This window comes from Apium graveolens, chromosome 2, assembly GCF_009905375.1.
Source record: "Apium graveolens cultivar Ventura chromosome 2, ASM990537v1, whole genome shotgun sequence".
Classification (NCBI taxonomy): Eukaryota; Viridiplantae; Streptophyta; class Magnoliopsida; order Apiales; family Apiaceae; genus Apium; species Apium graveolens.
The window spans coordinates 217,408,907-217,428,366 of NC_133648.1; the positions used below are offsets into that span (position 1 = coordinate 217,408,907).

Consider the following 19,460-nt stretch of genomic DNA (forward strand, 5'->3'; position numbering starts at 1 on the left):
CAATCAATTGTGAACCATGATATGTGGGAAGATGGTAGTTATAAGGACACGATCACATCATTTATATGAGAATAAACAACACGCATACCTGGTTCACTACCATTGATCAATAATTTTTTTGTATCTGGTAAGAACAACCATTATAAACACATTAGTGCTTTCTTATGTAGCCTTTTATACTCATTATTTGTTGAACATTTTGCAGATATGGAGATGCACAGTCATTTGTCTGCTTTGAATGAGACTCGGAACGATTGGTTCCTGAGAGTTCGTGTCACCGGGATTTGGAACAATACTACTAGCTCTGGCATTTTGATTCATTACAATATGATTTTGTTAGATTGTGAGGTATGTTACAACAAATCTGTATATTTTGAACAATACTACTAGCTCTGCCATACTGATTTGTTACAATTTGATTCATTACAACATTGCATAAACTATCATACCTTCTAAATGTGGCATTTAGTTTTATATAAATACATTACCTATCTCTGTTATTCAATTTCCAGAATAACCATATGCACGCGGTCGTTGCTCCAGAGCTTTGGAATCTCTTTGCTGGTATTATTACTCCAGGAACCATCTATTGCATCAGAAACGTGAATGTTTCCCCGACTACTGCTTTGTTTAGGCCTGTACATTCGAAGGATATGATCCATTTTACTGCCTTCACCACTTTTGTATTGGACCTGAACAATGATCTCTTCATCCCGAGGCATAAGTTTCATATCACACCATTGAACGAGCTTCGCGATTCTTTCTATTTTTATGGACCTGAAAACCAGCCTGTGTACTCTACAGGTAACTTATAAGATTTAGCAATACCAATTGTTAGTATATTATGTATTGAACTTATGGCTAAATGTCTAAATTAACATATGTCGTTGGAGTTGTTAAGAATCTGGAAGCCATGAGGATTGTGCAGACCCGACATGGTTCAAGGGATCTTATGCGCTTCAATATTAGTGACGGACTATGAGTGTGATTTAATTCAGTGTGCCTTACTTGCGTATATTCAATGTATAAGGACTTATACTTTACACAATTTACAGGAATAGGCACTGTGTATCCTTTTATTCTCCATTTCTTGAACATTATGAAGCATTGTATGAAACTCAGCTGGAGAATCCTGTTATTGTTATACTGGCATCAACCAGAGTTTCAGTATTTCGAAGTACATTTTTGCATTTCATACCTATTTTCAATGTTTTGAAAAGTTCACATGCATTATTCTATTCATGAGTTAACTATGATTTGGAATATTTTAGATACATATGTAATTGGTAATCTGCCGTCTACCAAGATTTATATCAACATTGATGATCCACAAGTTTTCCTCATGCGACAGAGTTACATTAAACTTTGAACCATACTTAATGTAGTTAAGTAAGAAAATAAGACAACTCAAATATTTTATCAATGATTTTTTCTGAATTATTTAAGAATATCGTGTAGGTTAGAGGATATGGCTTACCTTGCTACCCACGCACCTTGATGATGAAATATCTTGAAGAAAGATATGGCTCCTGGAATTTACTATTCTATTCATCAATAAGACACTATTTCATCTGTTTTATTATTTTATTCTGAAATATCGCTCAATGTTAGGACATCCGGTCTTCAAAACTTTATGATCGAATATTAAATTCTATCCGTGAACTTATTGTAATTGTTAGCTTTCAATGTTTTTCATATGGTTTATTGTGTCCTCATAACTTTGATTTGTCATTAGTTTTAATATTTCTCCCATTTAAATATCAATATTTATTCGATTATTGAAAATCCTATATAGCAGCAATGATAAATATATCTCCATAAAAAATTGTATTAACACGACAATAATGTTGGTGAATTATAAAGCGAAAATATCCAATTGGTATGTGTACAACAATAATTTTAGAGACAAAACAATCTGTTTTTCAAGTATAGAGATCGAACCAATCTTTACAAGATGGCCGTTTGAATCTAAAATAAATAAAGAATTTTATTGTCAACAAGTTTGCCTTTCTATAACTCTAAAATACATAACTAATTCACTACCATTCATGAAACATGCTTACAATTAATTATCCGGTTCAAATAAATCCATATGTAAAAGTTTTTCTTCAACAACCATTCAGGATGCATGCTTGGAATTACTAACGTATAAGTGAGTTAAATATTTAAATAGTATTTTTGGTAATATATTAGTGCACTATATTAATATTATTGCTTTTTATATTTGTAAAACACGTTATATCTTTTTATTTTGTACAGAGATCATATGATTAATTTGCCTCCTAATTTTATGTTTCTAGATTGATATAGGTATGTAATGTATATCATTAAAATATCTTTACAATAAATCAATTTATATGTCATATCTTATGATTTGTAACAAACATAAACTGATTACTCCTCCTAATTTTTTGCTTAGAGATATTTACTCCTACCTTTTCGACCATCACTTTCTTCTATAAACTGCTTCTTCTTTCTTGGCAGACCATATTCGGTTTCTACATCATACAAATCGACCTCATACAGGTAAACAACCACATCTCACCGTCCTTTTCTTCTATCTTGCTATTGTACTTAATGTTTCTGTCTTATGATACAGATAACTATCCACAATGTTTGATCAGCTCTCTTTTAATGACGCTTCTAGAACCACATGGAAGATAAAGGCTAGAGTTACCAGAATGTGGCCTTCTGTTTCTGTCACAGATAATGGGACTGAAACAATGAAATGATACAATTTAGTTTTACTGGATGACGTTGTAAGCCTCTAAATTTATAATTTACTTTCTTACATTTTCCAATTAATTAGACTCATATTAACTGATTTATACAACATGATGTTGTCTATTTTATTGTATGATCAGGACTGTCATGTTCATATTTTTGTTTATGCTGATAACTGGAAATATCATGCTCACAAAATAGTAGAAGGTGGTGTCTTTGTTTTTTCGAATTTTTACACAAAAGAAGCTTTGGGCTCTCTCAGACTAGTGAGCTCTAAATCTCGCATCAACTTCTCGCCATCGACTAATGTTGAAAGAGTTGAAGACGACTTCATGATAGCCAGGAACAAGTTTGAATTTGTTGATTGAGCGATTTGTTTGCTCTTGCAAATGCAAATGAGAAACCTGATTCTCCCGATTATTCAACAAGTTATACTATTTTTCAAGTACTTACGTATCAATAAGTCTAACAAATTAAGTTTTTATAAAATTCTCTCAAATTATTTCATTTTATACACTTATTAATCCAACATATATAATTGGTCTTGGTATGTAGATGTGATTGGTGTTTTAGTGGATTTTGAGCATGTATGGAAAATCAAAACTATATACGGTCTGAAGGATATTTGCGAGTTCAGGATTACTGACGGAAGGTTTATATTGGACTTCTCATTGGCTAAGATTTATTGTTGATCAAACTCTGTTTTATAGAAATGGCTTTTGTATTATTTAATAATCTTGAACTTACATATACAGAGATTCTCATAAGGTCACTATATAGGGTAATCTTGCTGTGACTACTGATGCACGTGTTAGAGAAGTTAAGGCAGGATTTAAAGATGGTGAGAGGTTAAGGCGGGATTTAAAGATGGTGAGGATGAGCCTATAATTGTTATAGTGTCAAGTATAAAGCTTAAGATTTGGAAGAGTAAGTCCTATAAAATTCAATATTAAAGTAGTAAAGTGTGAGATTATTAACATGTACTCAACATGATTTAATTTCATATGTATATACAGGTTCTATTCAGATTAGCACACTACCCGCGTCTAAGATATACATCAACTTGGATCATGATTTTGTTTTTGCTATGAGACAGAGGTACACTCATTTTCATCGACTATATTTCATCTATATATCTTAGATGATTAGTTAATTATTTTTTGAAGAGCTCAAAATCATTTATCCATATTTGTATCAGGCTTCGCGAAGAAGGTTATGTACCTTCTGACAAGACAACTTCTTCTCCAACTATGACAGATGTTAAGGAGGTGGTGTCTGTCATTGAAACGGTTACACTAAAGGAGTTAAGTGAGAAAACTTCTACTGATTTTCTGAAGGTATTATTTATCTATATGCTGCAAATTTAAGATCAATGTGTAAGTTCACATATAATACATTCTGTATTTGATTAATACTGCATGCATAAATACGAAGTAGAGCTTTTTGTGAATGTAATAAATGAAAACATGTTAATGGAATGTGTAGATGAGTTTTATGTGCAAAGTAAAGGTTAAATCCATTGAAGAAAGTGACAACTGGTGGTATGGTAGATGCAACAAGAATGATTGTCACGAAGAAGTTATAAAGTTCGAAGGAAAGTATCGATGTGCCAGATGCCAGAAGAATTATCCAGTACCACAAAAGAGGTTATCGAGAAACAAATTCAGTCTATACTCTTATCAATATAAATCTGTAAAGTTAAATGTATATATGAACAAATAACTGACCACCTAAAAAATCACCAACAATTCATATATCTTATTTGCAGGTTCAAGATCGTTGTTCTTGCTGAAGATGACACAGAAGCTTTTAATTTGGTTTTATATGATCGTGCCGTGAAACGACTGTTAGATAAAACAGTAACTAATCTGATGGCTGAAGGATACAATGTAAAGTACTTTAATCCCTTTAGTGTCAATTAATTATTTTATCTGAAACATATGTTACTGTTTTTATGATTATATCAAGTTGTCTACTGATTGTAACTTTGTAGGATCCTGCATCATATCCTCCACCATTGAAGCAAATTGCAGGAAGAGAAATTACTGTTAAAGTTGAGCTCACTGATGATAACATATTAGTTAGCAGCATAGTATATTATGTTGTGGATGCATATGAATGTTCAATTAGCACTTCTCCTGTGCTTGAAGACATTGATACTGGGACTTCAGTTTCAAATTATATAAATGTGAGTTTCATGTTTCACATCTTAAAAAGTTCCTGCTTATTTCATAAAATACCTACAATACTATATATCCTAAAGATATTTGTTAGCTCTTGAATTTATAAATGTTTTCATACTATAACCAAAATTGCAGATAAGTATTCCCAGTCTATCAGATGGTGCAGGCACTCCAGGTTCAGCTTTATCGACTAGCAAACGAGTTAAAAAGGTCGGTAGATTGTATAATTACCCATTATTAGATGTGATTTATCATACAAAATATACGTACAGTTGTTTATTAAATCATACTGCATTAACATTATATCAATTTCCAATATGCAGGAAAAGTAAAATGTTTTGGTACCAGACTCAAGATTCATATTATCGCTTCGTTTCGAGGAATCTTGAATGAAGATTATCTCATTTTTCCATTTCAGAACTTCAATAATTATGTTTGATTTTTATTTCCATTGTTGTTTACTATTTTGCAAACAGTAACATTTTGCACGACGGTGAAGTTGAAAGTTTCGGATGTTCTTCATATTTTTGCAAATTTTTAAATTAATGAACCAATAATTTTTAATGGCAGGTAGTTTGTCCAGTAATTAGATTATTATGCTTTCCGTTATGTGGTTAATATTTTATACTATAAACGTGCTTAAACTATATACAAAAAATAAAACTCTTCGTACTATTTGACGACAATAATATACAATTTCTTTGTCAAAGACAGAAGAAGGAAAGAGGCGTTATCGAATGATTTGTTGTTATTGTTTACACATGATGATATTGGTATAAAAATGTTGGCACACAATGTCGCAACTTCATGAATATATATCTTTAAAATTTAAAAATAGATCATATATAACTAAACCCCGTATGCGTAGCACGGGCAAGATAACTAGTATATACAGCATATATCTTTAAAATTTAAAAATAGATCATATATAACTAAACCCCGTATGCGTAGCACGGGCAAGATAACTAGTATATACAGCCTTCTACAAGAATCAAGTTAGAAATCCTAGCTCATGTACCCAACGTGATAATTGCAACTACAGAAAAGCAAAGCACTATACACGTACTAGAGAATAGTAACAACTAAACACATTTCTAAATAATAAGTGTTATTCCAACTGACTAGAAAGACTTCTCTAAAATTCAAACAGAAACATGAACTTTCTTTTCATCAGCAAGCAGGCCTTCCACTAAGCCTAAGGGGAGGTAGAGACTCAGATGGATTCCGGTCAAGGGGTGCTGAATCACACAATCAGGTGGCATATTCGGCAAGTGTCGAACCTGTTATTTGAAGGGAGATATTATTAGGAGTCGTCCCAAATCGATAGTGGGACGGGCAGATTTCTAATATAAATATTGAGATAACTCTTTCAATATAAGAACTTTTAAGACTTGCCCAAAATTAAATTCGAGCTGGCTGATCCCAAAATGGACAGTAGCCTATGAAGCACGAGTGCGGGTGCGGGGGTGCGGGTGCGCGGTACGGGGGTACGGCAATTCGGGAAATCTGAAAATATAGGGATTCGGGTGCGAGGGGATACGGCATATATTATAATATTAAATATATTATATATAGTTCAAAATATGAAATTATGCACACACGAATATATATATAATTATATAATATATACACACGCACAAACACAGCTCTTGAAAGTTGAAGCTTACCAATTTGGAGGCTGAAGCTTGAAGAAGACCGGAAAAGATGGCCGGAGATCACTAGAGATGTTGATCGGAGAAGGTTGAAGTAGTTGATTGAAGCTTGAAGAAGGCCGCATATGTCGCCGCTCTCGTATCTATAAATTAGGGTAACAACGGGCTACTGGATAGTGTTACGTTTTTAAGTTTTTATTTGTCTTTGACTTAAGTCAACTGTTGATTATTTACAAAAGATGCCACTGCCGCACCCCCTTTCCCGCACCCCCAAGCACCCCCACCCATAAACGCTCCGACACGCCACGTGGCGTATCCCGTACGCACCCCCGCGCACCCCCGCACTGAGTACGTACGGGATACGTAGTTCTTCATCCCAGGGAAGAATCCCTGCTTTCTAGACAGTAGCATACTATTACGGAGTTAAAGCTTCCTCGCAGATCAACGGTGCCTTCATGGTATATCATTAATTTTTATAGAGAATTTTCTTTAAATACCCCGTTCAATGAGACACTACAATTTGATTCATACTTCACAATTAAAAGTTAACATTTCCGTATTAACTCATCATTTTTGTTCGTACTGGTTTCAACTTTTTCAGGTATGCAAACGGACAGAACAGAATGAACAGAGTCGGGACGAATTTTGTCCGAACCGAGCCGATTTTTTTACAAAAACCGAGCCGAGTTTAATAACCGAACAAAAAGTGATGTTCAATATCTGCTCTTTAATAAACGAGCCGAGTTTGCTCACGAACAATCGAGTTGAGTCGAGTTCGAATAAAGTCGAGTTGTCCACTAATAATTTAAATAATTTTTTTCTCGACTAATCTTTAAGCATAATTTATAGTTTTACAAATTATACCGAGATCTAATACAAGTATCTTGTAAGTCACACTCTACATTTTTTTCTTAATTTATATATCATTTTATATTTCAAGTGGAGTTTTTAGAACATATCTAATTTTATTTTAAATTATCCAGACATCCATAACTTTAGAAATCTTACATTTTATTTTAAATTGTCGATGTCGAAATTTTATTATATCTGATATTTTACTTAAATTTATTTTTGTAAATTACATGTTATCTAATAATGATTGTTTATGAAAATGTGAAGAATTGGAGACTAATAAATTGTGATAACAATGTTTGATAGTTTCTTTAAGAGAAAACTAAGTGTTTAATTAAGAAACATAAATAAAATTTGTAAAATAATTAAATTATTAATAAATTATGAGAAAATATACTAATTAAAACATTAAAATGATTAGTAATAATTAATTATTTATATATAAACTTCATCCGACTAAGCCAAGTCTGAAGTGAAGCCAAGTCTGAAGTGAACACACAATAAGCTCAGCTCGGCTCGATTACTCAGCTCATTTTTATATTCAAGATCGACTCTTTTAAGTAACCAAACCGAAGAACCGAAGAATCGAGTTCACTTGATCGATCCCGGTTATGTTCACAAACTACCAAACCATGCCCACTTGAATAAGCCAATCCCAAATTTTATTCACTAACTACGGTTCTGTTCATTTGCTTTCTAAAATCAGGTTTTGCATCTTTAATACTAGACCGAGATAGCTTCTCTGTTCAAGATAAAAAAAAATCATCATAATAAAAAGGTTATCACCCAATTATTGATAGATTAATAATTCGATATAATAACATTATTCTGCAACAGGTTCAACTCTAGTTAAATTTTTTTTGGGGGGGGGGGGGGATTTCTAGTAGAACTTAGTTTAAAGTTTTGTGGTCCTGCAATTTCAACTAGGGACATTTTACAAGTGATATTACAAATTAAATATAACTGTGAGATCCCAAGCTTAAACGCTATACAAAATCCATAAAACCAAGATCATTAGTAAGCAAAAGCATGCATACCAATCCCTAAAAGGTCTGTGGATCCTAATGCTAATTAAAATGAGACAAAACACACAAAAATATAATAAAGAAACACAAATCAGAATGTCAATGAAAACCCAAAGCTGAACCCCTCTCATTCTGCAGTCAAATCTTCATACTGCCACGGGTTAAACTCAATTGACTTGACATCGACCTCTTCGATGCTGTTGGAACTATCTATGGCAGCCCGATGTTCAGCATATTTTCCGTTATTGCGATACACTTCTACATCACCCCAAGGTGTTGTAAAAACATCACTTGATGGTTCAAACCATTTAGGAGTGAATTGATGACCCTTGGTCTCCCGTGCTCGTTTTTCAGCTCTTTGCCTTTCCTCTAGACTGAAAAAAGGCAATAACCAAAATTTGCAAGTGTCAATCACATTCTCGCAACTGTTCGTGCTGTGTATGGGAACATGAACTCTATTGTGATTGTATAAAATTAAGATAAGGTATAATATATAAAAATTTGGTATGTTTTATTATTTTCAGATTGCTAGCTCTCCGATAGAACTAAGATATGGTTAAAGACAGCTCCATGAGACATCTTAACGGTGCAAGAGCTAAAGATGGTAGGAACCTATTTTGTGTGCGCACGTGTGTGTGTGTGTGAGAGAGAGAGAGAGAGAGAGAGAGAACTCGATTGGGCAGGCACCTATTTTGTGTGCGCACATGTGTGTGTGTGAGAGAGAGAGAGAGAGAGACCTGCTCTTTTCTGACCCAGCTTTTGACATGTCACCCTTCTCAAGTGCATATCTATCCGGTCGTAAGCGAGAGTCGGACGCCAATAAATTCTTTGGTGCAGTGTCGAAGCTGTTCAATTTGTGCGCAAAATGTGTGTATTGAAATTTGTCATTTTTCGGTGCATCAGCAAGTTTCCATGCCTGCACAGCAGTACAAGCACAATAACCCATAAATTAATCTGTACTGAAGTTCACTAGTCGACAGTTGTCAGATATAATTAAAGGATTAATAGCCTATTTATTTATGATTTTTCAATCTAGTAAAACAGATACGTAGAATAAAGTAACAGGATATTAAGAGCTTGAAAGCAAGAAAAAGGTCAAGGTACAAATGTTACAAGAACATATACTGTAAGTACCTTTGCAGTCTCTTTTTTACTACTTGATTTTAGGCACTTCGATATATTATATAAACATTGATTCTCAAACATATATATATCATTTCAGACCTTTTCAGTCAAAATAAAAAATCACCACTGAATCCATCCATACAGAACCCATTCATCATCTAAATATGTTAGCTTTATAATACTCGATATCCATACAGGCACTGACATAACTTCTCAGGCAATACTGCATTAGCATTAAGCTGACCTCGAAGAATAAACCTCTGTAATTCGGACTTGAATAAAAATAGTGCAAACTGAAGCATGTCTTTACTGAAAAGCTCTGGAATAAAGTAATGCATCTAACGGGTGAATATTCTCTCTACTAGAGAAAGAAGAAAAAGAAGTCCCAAGAACGTTCCTTCACATCGCATTCTGGAGTTGGAAGAAAAGATATATAGGGAAAGAATTAGATAGGTATAAAGATTTCTTTTCCTAGAGAACTTTTTTCCTTAATGTGGAATAACTGGAGAGAAAATACAAGGAGATTAATTAAATTTTACTTGTACCAATTCTAAATCTTTTAACATAAGAAAAATGTGTTCATCCCGCATGTCCATCTTTTCCTTATTATACATATGGGTGTGGCACTAAAGTACTTCATTTATTTCTTTTCCTTTCAACTTAAGAACACAGGAAACAGGAAAGTAACTATTTTGTTTTTCTAAAATGAAATTTGAGAACTCGAAACACTAACGGAAATTTCGCAATCCATTTCTTTCCTTTTCTATTCTTCGACTTTCAATTTTTTGTTTTCTCTCTGTACTCGGCACAACCAAAGAGATCTGTTTGAGATACTGGAACTGCAAATTGCAGATGATGCATTCCAAGGTAATTTGGTGCTATAGGACTGATATCAAGTCTGAGGTGAACGAGTTTGTTACCTCTGTTCTGCACTGCCTCTTGATTAGCCACAAACAACAGGTTTGTTAAACTTTCTTTTGTTCTATCGTCTATAAGTGTTTATAAAAACTAAAACTACACCCATGATGTGGGAAGTCATATCAAGAAATAGACACACTGGTCTATATACATACGTGCAAGGTACTAGAACCAACAAGCATAAAAGAGTCCAGGACACTTTCATGATGCCAAAATTGTAACCTACAAGGAAAGACAGCGTCACACTCCAAGTATACCAAATTTATCTTCTGCAGAAGATGTTAAAACACCAACAATGAGCAAACTGATAATGAACTTGGAGGATGGGTCCAAAGATATCTATCAGATATCTTTTTTAATGACATAAATTGATCAAACTTCCACACAATTAACTATTCAAAATTACAGAGGGAGAAACACTAGTGAGACATTAGCAGTCATGTTAGTAGGAGCTAACCTCCTTCAGCTGGGTTCCTGGAAGTGGTTCCCCTTCCAAGTCACAGGGTTGATAGCTCATCGACTCGCTCCATTTCCCAGTCATTAATATCTTTGGTTCTTCAGCAGAATTGTATACATATCCATCTACTTCATAGCGGCCAGCACTTCAACCAGGAATAGATGGAATAGTAGCCATGAGAATAAGGAGATGGATAATTGAAAGTTAACAAATCGAAAATAGTTCAGAAAAGTTTCCGATATTAGTGCCACAGACATAAAAGTTACGTAAAAAGCCGAATCTACCATGCATGCAACTGTCAACGGCAAGAAGAAAGTTACAGCGACAATTTGTTTCAAAACACAATTACACAAGCAACATATTACTCATATTTGACGCAAAGGAATCAAAAAGATCAATATGTAAATATTTTATGTTCTTATCTAGAGATTAAGATAATAGTAATTGTTTTTTGAAGTTTAGTCAATCTGATCAGTAATTATTCGAAAATAGTCTGACGTGTGGTAATAAAAAGGAGATATTAATCACGAACAACTTCCTAAGTATTAGGATTAATTAAAGGTTCTCCTCGAGATGTAATCTTTTAATTATTTTCAGAGCTAACTGAATTGAATTATTAAGGGAGCATTAATCTTTTTTGTAAGGATCAGTATCCATTCGCATTCCCTCTTATCTGGTAAAGAACTCATAGGGGTGGAAAATTTTCTGTGTTCACTCCATCCAAGCTTTTATCTTCTGGAAGTTTACTCCATATCTTCTTATGGTTTAATTTCTGTCAGCACTAAATTTTTTGTTCTAATCCACATCGCTCATTTCCCCATAAAAAAAAAAGATGAAATGAAAGCACCGAAGATTTTACAATGATAAAAGGTTCATAGTGACACACAGATATATATAAATATATGCCCTCTAAAACTCAAACACTAAAAAGGGGTAGTTTCTGGAACATACAAACCTAGAATACTGACTAATTGAGGATAAAAGATCCAAATAGATCAATGATGCTCTTTGCAGAAAGACCAAAATCATAAACATCAAGTGACCACTAATAGACAATGTAATTAGTGTATACATGTATTTAAAGTACAGAAATTGCAGCAGCTTGTAATTTTTGAGTATCTATGCATACCCAAACCAACCGCAAGGTTGAAAGTAAAGCACAACTTTGTCCCCTGTCGTCAAGTTAGTGACAACCATCTCCCCTGGTGAATCCACCCATGTGCGTCCAAATATTAGGTTGTTAACTTTGGAAGGAGGAGGAACCAATTCTAGTTCTACACCAGCTTTCTTGAGGGTCAATCTTGTTCTGAACAAAAAGAGACAGTACATTTTTTATGCATAACAGTTCCAGTATGCATCTTAATTGAAAATAAAATGTGTGACACTGTGACTTCAACTTTCAGAAACCTCCTCATCTTTTGCATTTTAAGCACGTCATATTCACCTTTTAAATTTTTATGTTGAGCTCTTCATTAAGCCTTAGTAAGTAAAAGCAGGATACCAAAATAAAACTATTACCTTCCAACCGGGTAGACATCAACTGAGTTCCCCAAGAACTTGGTCCTCACCTTCGATGTTATTTCATAAATGAAATGTTCACTTTCAGCATGTGCAACACCTATTGGGGGGTGATGACTGACCTGAGATCACATTAAATGTTAACAGATATAGCATCACAAAAGAACAAGACACTTGATAAAACTAGATAATCAAGAATTCGGTCAAAGTTTGATAGGGATGCAAATTTGCAAGTATTTCATTCTTGAATACAGTCTAACGAGAAGGGAAATTTTAAAGAGTGATTAAAAGCAAGGCTTAAGTCACCTAAATGAACACGAAACAGCTGCAAGTCAGATAAAAGGAAGGGTAAAATTTACCATGATAATTTGTACTGTAATGAACTTGTGTTATATTTACGTAAGAAAACATTAAAAAGGTTGAATTTTACAAGTATGGCAAGGATTATAAATTGACCCCACCCACACCTCTACAGATCCCTAACTTCCTCACCCACGAAATTTAAACTCGACCGAACGATAGTACAAACTGTATAAGAAATGGCATAATCAGTACTTCTCAATCGTACCTGTTCAGCAATAAATGTAACTCCACCGTGATTGGTCATCTCATAGGTTTCGCCAAGGATTGGATTAAATGGCTTCCAGGTTCGTTGCATGGCATAATACACAGAAATAAACCAGCACGCTGCAAGAAAATAATGCAACACAATAATTGTAAGTCTAGCAGCAGAGAAAAAAGAATGTACATACATAGAAGAATGAAGTAATACACAGGAACCCTTACATGCATATACCAATCTCATATGTGGATCCTCACAAACATCTGCTAGATCTAATAGGTATGAGTATTCCATTATCTGCAGAGAAATTAAGTACATCAATACAGTTCACATACATGTACTTGTATAAAAAGCAGATGTGCAGCTGACACAAACCTCAGCCATCTTTTGAAGCATTGACATAGGCTCAAAAATGAGAACCGGGAGGGTCACCAATGACGTGACATCAGCACCTACATACTTGTTCATTATCTTCCAGTAACCATCCCGATCCTGAAAGAAAAATCAGGTGCATTGAGTTCAAAACTTTAGGTTAAGAATGTTGTAAAAAGCGGACGCATTTGCCACCACTGAACCTGCAATTGCGCGCGCGTGTGTGTGTGTGTATTAGTATATCAAAATTATAATCTACAACTAAAATTAAAATTTGACATCAGTTACATTACAAATTGAGTGGTAGGTTAATAATTCACTAAATGTTATGAAATTTGGATTCAGAATAATATTTCTGGTTATGCACCTACATGTGTGTATGCAGGGTCAACTAATGCAGACTACTAACTAGAAATTTACAAACAAGTGTCTCAGGCTGATATTTTATATAAAAGATGGTGGTTTGGTAGAATTTTTATATAATATGGACTGATGGAGCATGTGACAGTTAAAGGGTTCTTGGGCAAACATTATCAACCTCACTCCCTCTTGGCCTAACTTCATCAACCTCACTCATTTTACGCGAGGTTTAGTGTTTAAATCTTGTCAAAGGAGAGGTAGGAGTGTGAGTTCTTAATCTATCCAGAAAAAGATGTTAATGTACCTCTTGCTTCCATCTTCCCTTTTGTGCTTCTACTTCAGAATCTTCAGTCCCTCCATCAGGATTTATAACTTCCAAACCCTCATATCCAACCAGGCTAACAGAAAAAAGAAATAATCAAAACATTAAGCAAATGAGCTAGTTGTTTGTTTAACATTAAATATAAAACTTAACACTAAAGTCTAAAGCATGTTACAAAAATTAAGAATGAAGAAAATAATGAGGACAAGAAACATGAGAATTTAATCAATTCAACACAAAAACACTGACTTTGGCGCAAAACGGGAAGTGGGAGTACCACAAATAATAGACTATTTGAAAGGTATCATTTTACTAGAAACATAATTAAACCTTCTTACAGATTGTTTGTGAATACAATAGACTATATTTAAAAATCTTATTGACAGGGACTTGACATCGACAACCTGAAACTAGCCTGTGCAATCCCTAACCTAAGACCAAGTAGCATATCCTCTTCTTATATAATTACTAATTGCTAACATTTTATTAATCATTAAATTACAAATTTACCTACATAGATTCCTATTAATCCCTCTACAAACACCTAAAAATCAGAGGAGCAAGAACTTAATAGGTAGTCATAGGTCAGATTATACAACTGATCTCGAGCATTAAACTTGGCAAGTCCAAAATGGGTAATTTAGTGCTGAGGATTATAAAGAATACCAGATTTAACTAGAAAAAACCATCTACAAGACCTAATGAAGACCGGAAACACAATGATTTCCAAGCTAATTAGGTAAACTAATAAGTAAGCAAAAACCCCAGCTCCCTTATTCCAAGTCCAAACTGAATTAGCACAAAACAAACTTGATATCAAAAAAGAATTACAAAAATCAATAATGAGCAAGAAGTAAAAAGAAAAAAAGGGATTGTAACTTGAGCATACCCATTAACTGATTTTTGCATAGCAGACCCAAAATTGGATATACTTGAAGCCAGAGAAGAAAAGAAACCACCCCCACCACTTGGCTTCTGCTCTTTAGATGAAGATGAAGAATCCATGTCTTTTTTTTCAAACCCCTACAAGTGATTAGCTTCAAGATTTAGATCTGGAGGTTTCAGATGTAAAAAGGAGATGATGGAGGACAAATCAAAGGAGGGGGGGGGGGTACAAATTAAAATTAAAATTATGCAGCGTCTGTATGTCTGTTTGTGAATGTAACATGTACTATCTGATTTGACTAGTTGAATATTAGTTTTTATAATATCAACCCCAGCTAGGATATGAGATGATTCTTGTTGGCACGGGCGGCGCCTCCGCAACATGTACCACAGAGCCGGGTCGGGTTTTATTTTGTGCCCCCTAAATCTTAAAGTACGTAACTTATGATTTATAATGAGTTATAATTTAGCACAAATTATTTTTAATATTATATAATTTTAAATTTAATTTGAAATGAAAATTTTAAACTCTAAAATTTATTTCTTATAAATTTTTTATAATATGATTTGATAATTATTTTAAATATGCATGTTTCTAATTTAGTGAAATTTTAGTTTTTAAAGAAATATGAAAAATTTAGGCTCTGTTTGGGATTACTGTTAAAAATTGATGTGCTGTTAGAAAAAGCGATGTTAAAAAAAGTGTTGGTGTAAATATCACATGATTATTTGATAATTTGTTGATATATATATGTTTTGATGCAAAAATATATAAATAATAATGTTTTTGGTAAGTTTTAATGGTGAAATAAACATGTGCTTACTATAAAAGCTGAAAAGCTTTTTTTTAAAAGTATGGGGGACTTGTTTTCTCTAAAAGTAGCTTTTTAGGTCAAAAGCACTTTTCCAAAAAGTAATTTCTGAATTTTACCAAACAGTTTTTTAACTGCTTATTGCATAAGACATTCTTATATAATAATAAAACTGAGTCACATTGACAACCCTAAGATTTAGTTGTTTGATAATGAACTTTGTGTTTTGTATTATATTACTTGAGTCTATAAAATGGACTAGAAGATTAGACTGTAGTATTTTTATGTAAACATATTCAAGCTAATGAATAAATTATGCAAGAAGAACAATCCATGATCATGCCTTAGAGAAAAGTGAAGAAGGTTGGAGTTGAATAAAATTGTTTTATGAAAAATATTCCAAGTAATGTTAGGTAATGAATTACACACAGGGGGTGAATGCGTTTTTTGTATTTTTAATGTTTTTCTTGAACTATTTTGTTTGTGAACAAAGTAAATCAAATGTTGTAGTGAAATGTGTTCATGTAGAAATTAAACATGCAATAATAAAGAACACAAATCTTTCAAAACTCACTTAATTTTTTATTAAAATTAAGAATATTTTGCTACAAAATTTCTAGGCTTTTTGTTGATAAAGAGCTTAGCTTCTTTCTTTAGAGAATACAAAAGTTCCTAATCTAAATTATTACATCTAACAAAGGACCGGTTAACTTTATAATTTAGTTAACTGTTGGTTTACACAGTGTATAATAAGACATGCTATTAAATTTAGTAAACTATCACTTGTCATTTCCATTTTAGGAAAAGTATATCTTCCATTTCTGGCTTAGCATATCTTTGCATACTGTGTTAACTTTGATCTTCCTTTGTCAGTTAATCTTCACCCTTGATATTGCACACTGTTCAAGCTGCTTTTTGTAGACTTGTCAATCCAGCTGGTTGGATTGTTTGTTGATTGTTAATCGAGGATATTGAACTGGTCTGTAAATTGTACTTTGAGATTTTACCTCGACATCTCCATTTTTGTCTATAGAGAACTTGACATCTCGATAAGTATATTGGCTTATCGAGATCTCTAATACTCCATATTAAATTTGACTTGTAGAGGTCTCTGAGTTCTCTATAAGAGAATTTGTCTTGTCGAGATCTCTAGTCTTCATATCTTCACTTTGACTTATCGATTTCTCTTAGTTCTCTAGTGGCTTATTGACTTGTCGATAACTCAGAGTTCTCTAGTCAAATTTGACTTGTCGATAACTCAGAGTTCTCTAATGAGTTTTGACTTATCGATATCTCTGAGTTCTCTAGTGGAATTTGACTTATCGATAACTCAGAGTTCTCTAATGAATGTTGACTTGTCGATAACTCTGAGTTCTCTAGTGAAGAAATGACTTGTCGATATCTCCAATCTTCATGTCTTCAACTTGGCTTGTCGATATCTCTGAATTCTCTAGTAGCTTTCATGAGTTCTCTATAAGTCATTCTGGAGTTCTCGAATGACTTCTCTATAACACTAATCTGTGACTTGTAGAGATCTTGACTAAGAACATTTTTCCCAAAACAGATTTATTCAACTCCAAACTTCTTCATAATTCTTCTGAGGCATGATCTTCTTGATCTTCTTCCAGATAGAATTCTTAGGTTTGATACTGTTTAAAAGAAAAAGACTTTAGTCTGCTCTTTGACATTTTTACAGACTTTAATGTTACAATACAAAATGCAAACTAAGATTACAATACAACTTACTTAGGGGTTGTCAACTTGACTTAGTCTTGTTAAAGTACAGACATGTCTTGCACAACAATCTCCCCCAATTTGTGAGAAGATTGCTTAACACAAATTCATGCCTGTTAACAAGACTAACCCCAAATTTTGATGGAAGCTAAGATTAAAACATACAAATTGATAAAATTACAACTTTCATACATTAGAAGATTTACAGAGTCTAAGTGGTTACAAGCATCAGGTAAAAACTATTTTTGCTTTTATTTCTTCTCTAAGGATATCCCTTAACTGAACAAGAATTTCAAGTTCTTCTGCAATAGGTATCCCACTTAGAGCTTCTACTAGTTTGATCCTATCTTCCTTTGGATAACCACTGCCTAGTAAATCAATTCTAAATCTTGAGAATTGGCCAGCTTTGATGTTAAGAAACTTTATGTTATGGATTAAAAACTAAAGTATATGATTGCTGTATTTACTACTAAGGAACGTGAGTTTCGAGGCTTAATTTGACTGCTCTTGTGTTTCGTGACTCAATCTGCCTTAACAAGATGCCTACGTACCTTGCTGATTGTCAAGGATCAAGTCAAAAAATGTAGTTCTGATTTGTGGGGTGAGGCCCCTTATATAGATGTTGGTGGTCCTTGAATGGGACTTGGTATATGAGACTTGGTAGCTAAGTCTCATAATTAGAATGGACTTTGGAGTCCTAAATAGTAGAAAACTGATTCCTTATCCTTCCAGGTTCCTTAGAGGCTAATCTGCAAGGATTCATGTCCTTATTGGGACTCTTCTCGATAGCTGATTTTTTCCTTATTAATTAATTACGAAATTAATTAATATTCAGGGTTTTTGGGCCTTCTTTGTTCCATCAGGCCTGATCCGGTCCATCAGGCCTGATCAATGTGTTAACCTTTTTGGTCTGAATGTCATACATCTTCTTATTGGGCCTAGCAGCCCAAATCATGTATAATTAATATAATATTTAATTTACACAATCAGGATTTATTTATCCCTATCATTTTCCCCCCAACTTTTGGGAAACCGTATAAGATTTCGCAAAAGTTAAGTTCATTCATTCCCTTACAGGGTATCGTTTTGCTTAAAGTGTGGAGCGACCTACACGTTGACAACTATTTTCCTTGTACGCGGCTTCAGGGTCGTTTAAAAACTTCCTTTTTATTTTCTTACCTTTTCCCTATTTTTAGGAATTTTCTGGTATTTTTTAGGAATTTTTTTTTTAAATTTTCAGCCCCTTTTCGACCAGGATCCTAGTCGAAATTTCGACCTGGATCCTAGTCGAATTTTGGGCCAGCCTTTCAATCCTGGTCGAAGGATTTCGACTAGGATCCACGACCTGGATTTCGACCAGGATCCTAGTCGAATCTTCGACCTGGATTTTGGTCGAAATTTGTGTCTTTCTTTGTTTCCTGGTCGAAGGATTTCGACTAGGATCCACGACCTGGATTTTGACCAGGATCCTAGTCGAATCTTCGACCTGGATTTTGGTCAAAATTTGTGTCTTTCTTTGCTTCCTGGTCGTAAGGTTTTAACTAGGATTCACGACCTGGATTTCGACCAGGATCCTATGTTAGGTCACACACACACTGTAGAGGGGGGTGAATACAGTGTATAGCACAAGCAAATCGAACTTTAATAACTCAAGTAACAGAAAACAACTTTATTGAAAACAATAAATTCTGTTACAGTATGGAACTGTCCTCTCTCAGTGATGAACAAATATCACGAGAGCTGCTAGGGTTACAATGAATAATCTTCTCGATAATGATAACACTTATAGTGTAAACCCTATTTATGTGTTTATATACTATATAGTTACAAGATAATCGCTAATTGATATGGAATATAATTCTGCTTCCTAAAATATGTCAATCAGATATCTTTTCTTCCAAGTATTCTATTCTTCATAGAATTCCTTCTTCATGCATATCTCTTCTTATGTTTGTCTCG

The 19,460-nt window shown here is 33.8% G+C and overlaps 2 protein-coding genes across 2 annotated transcripts; one reads left to right on the plus strand and one right to left on the minus strand.

Annotated features, from left to right (window-relative positions):
- Positions 1-207: 207 nt before the first annotated feature.
- On the plus strand, positions 208-5,239 carry LOC141696867 (uncharacterized). The gene is made up of 9 exons (XM_074501000.1): positions 208-348; positions 513-804; positions 3,741-3,822; positions 3,923-4,061; positions 4,210-4,370; positions 4,493-4,613; positions 4,718-4,912; positions 5,043-5,117; positions 5,231-5,239. Exons 1-9 carry the CDS (start codon positions 208-210, stop codon positions 5,237-5,239), a joined length of 1,215 nt encoding a protein of 404 aa, XP_074357101.1.
- Positions 5,240-8,301: 3,062 nt separating this feature from the next.
- Positions 8,302-15,258, minus strand: LOC141708110 (oxysterol-binding protein-related protein 3A-like). The gene is made up of 10 exons (XM_074511595.1): positions 14,960-15,258; positions 14,053-14,146; positions 13,392-13,508; positions 13,241-13,313; positions 13,023-13,141; positions 12,455-12,576; positions 12,066-12,242; positions 10,937-11,081; positions 9,174-9,352; positions 8,302-8,810 (listed from the first exon to the last, which is right to left on the minus strand). Exons 1-10 carry the CDS (start codon positions 15,073-15,075, stop codon positions 8,564-8,566), a joined length of 1,389 nt encoding a protein of 462 aa, XP_074367696.1. The 5' UTR covers positions 15,076-15,258; the 3' UTR covers positions 8,302-8,563.
- Between the last annotated feature and the right edge of the window lie 4,202 nt (positions 15,259-19,460).

What these genes read in the sequence shown, in the direction of transcription:
- LOC141696867 (XM_074501000.1), top strand. Translation starts at nt 208, where the DNA reads ATGGAGATGCACAGTCATTTGTCTGCTTTGAATGAGACTCGGAACGAT. An exon ending in CCAGCCTGTGTACTCTACAG is followed by an intron (nt 805 to 3,740) that starts GTAACTTATAAG and finishes ATGTATATACAG; the next exon opens with GTTCTATTCAGATTAGCACA. An exon ending in CAGTTTCAAATTATATAAAT is followed by an intron (nt 4,913 to 5,042) that starts GTGAGTTTCATG and finishes CCAAAATTGCAG; the next exon opens with ATAAGTATTCCCAGTCTATC.
- LOC141708110 (XM_074511595.1), bottom strand. Translation starts at nt 15,075, where the DNA reads ATGGATTCTTCATCTTCATCTAAAGAGCAGAAGCCAAGTGGTGGGGGT. An exon ending in TGCTTCAAAAGATGGCTGAG is followed by an intron (nt 13,314 to 13,391) that starts GTTTGTGTCAGC and finishes ATTTCTCTGCAG; the next exon opens with ATAATGGAATACTCATACCT. An exon ending in GCTGGGTCAGAAAAGAGCAG is followed by an intron (nt 8,811 to 9,173) that starts GTCTCTCTCTCT and finishes GCCTTTTTTCAG; the next exon opens with TCTAGAGGAAAGGCAAAGAG.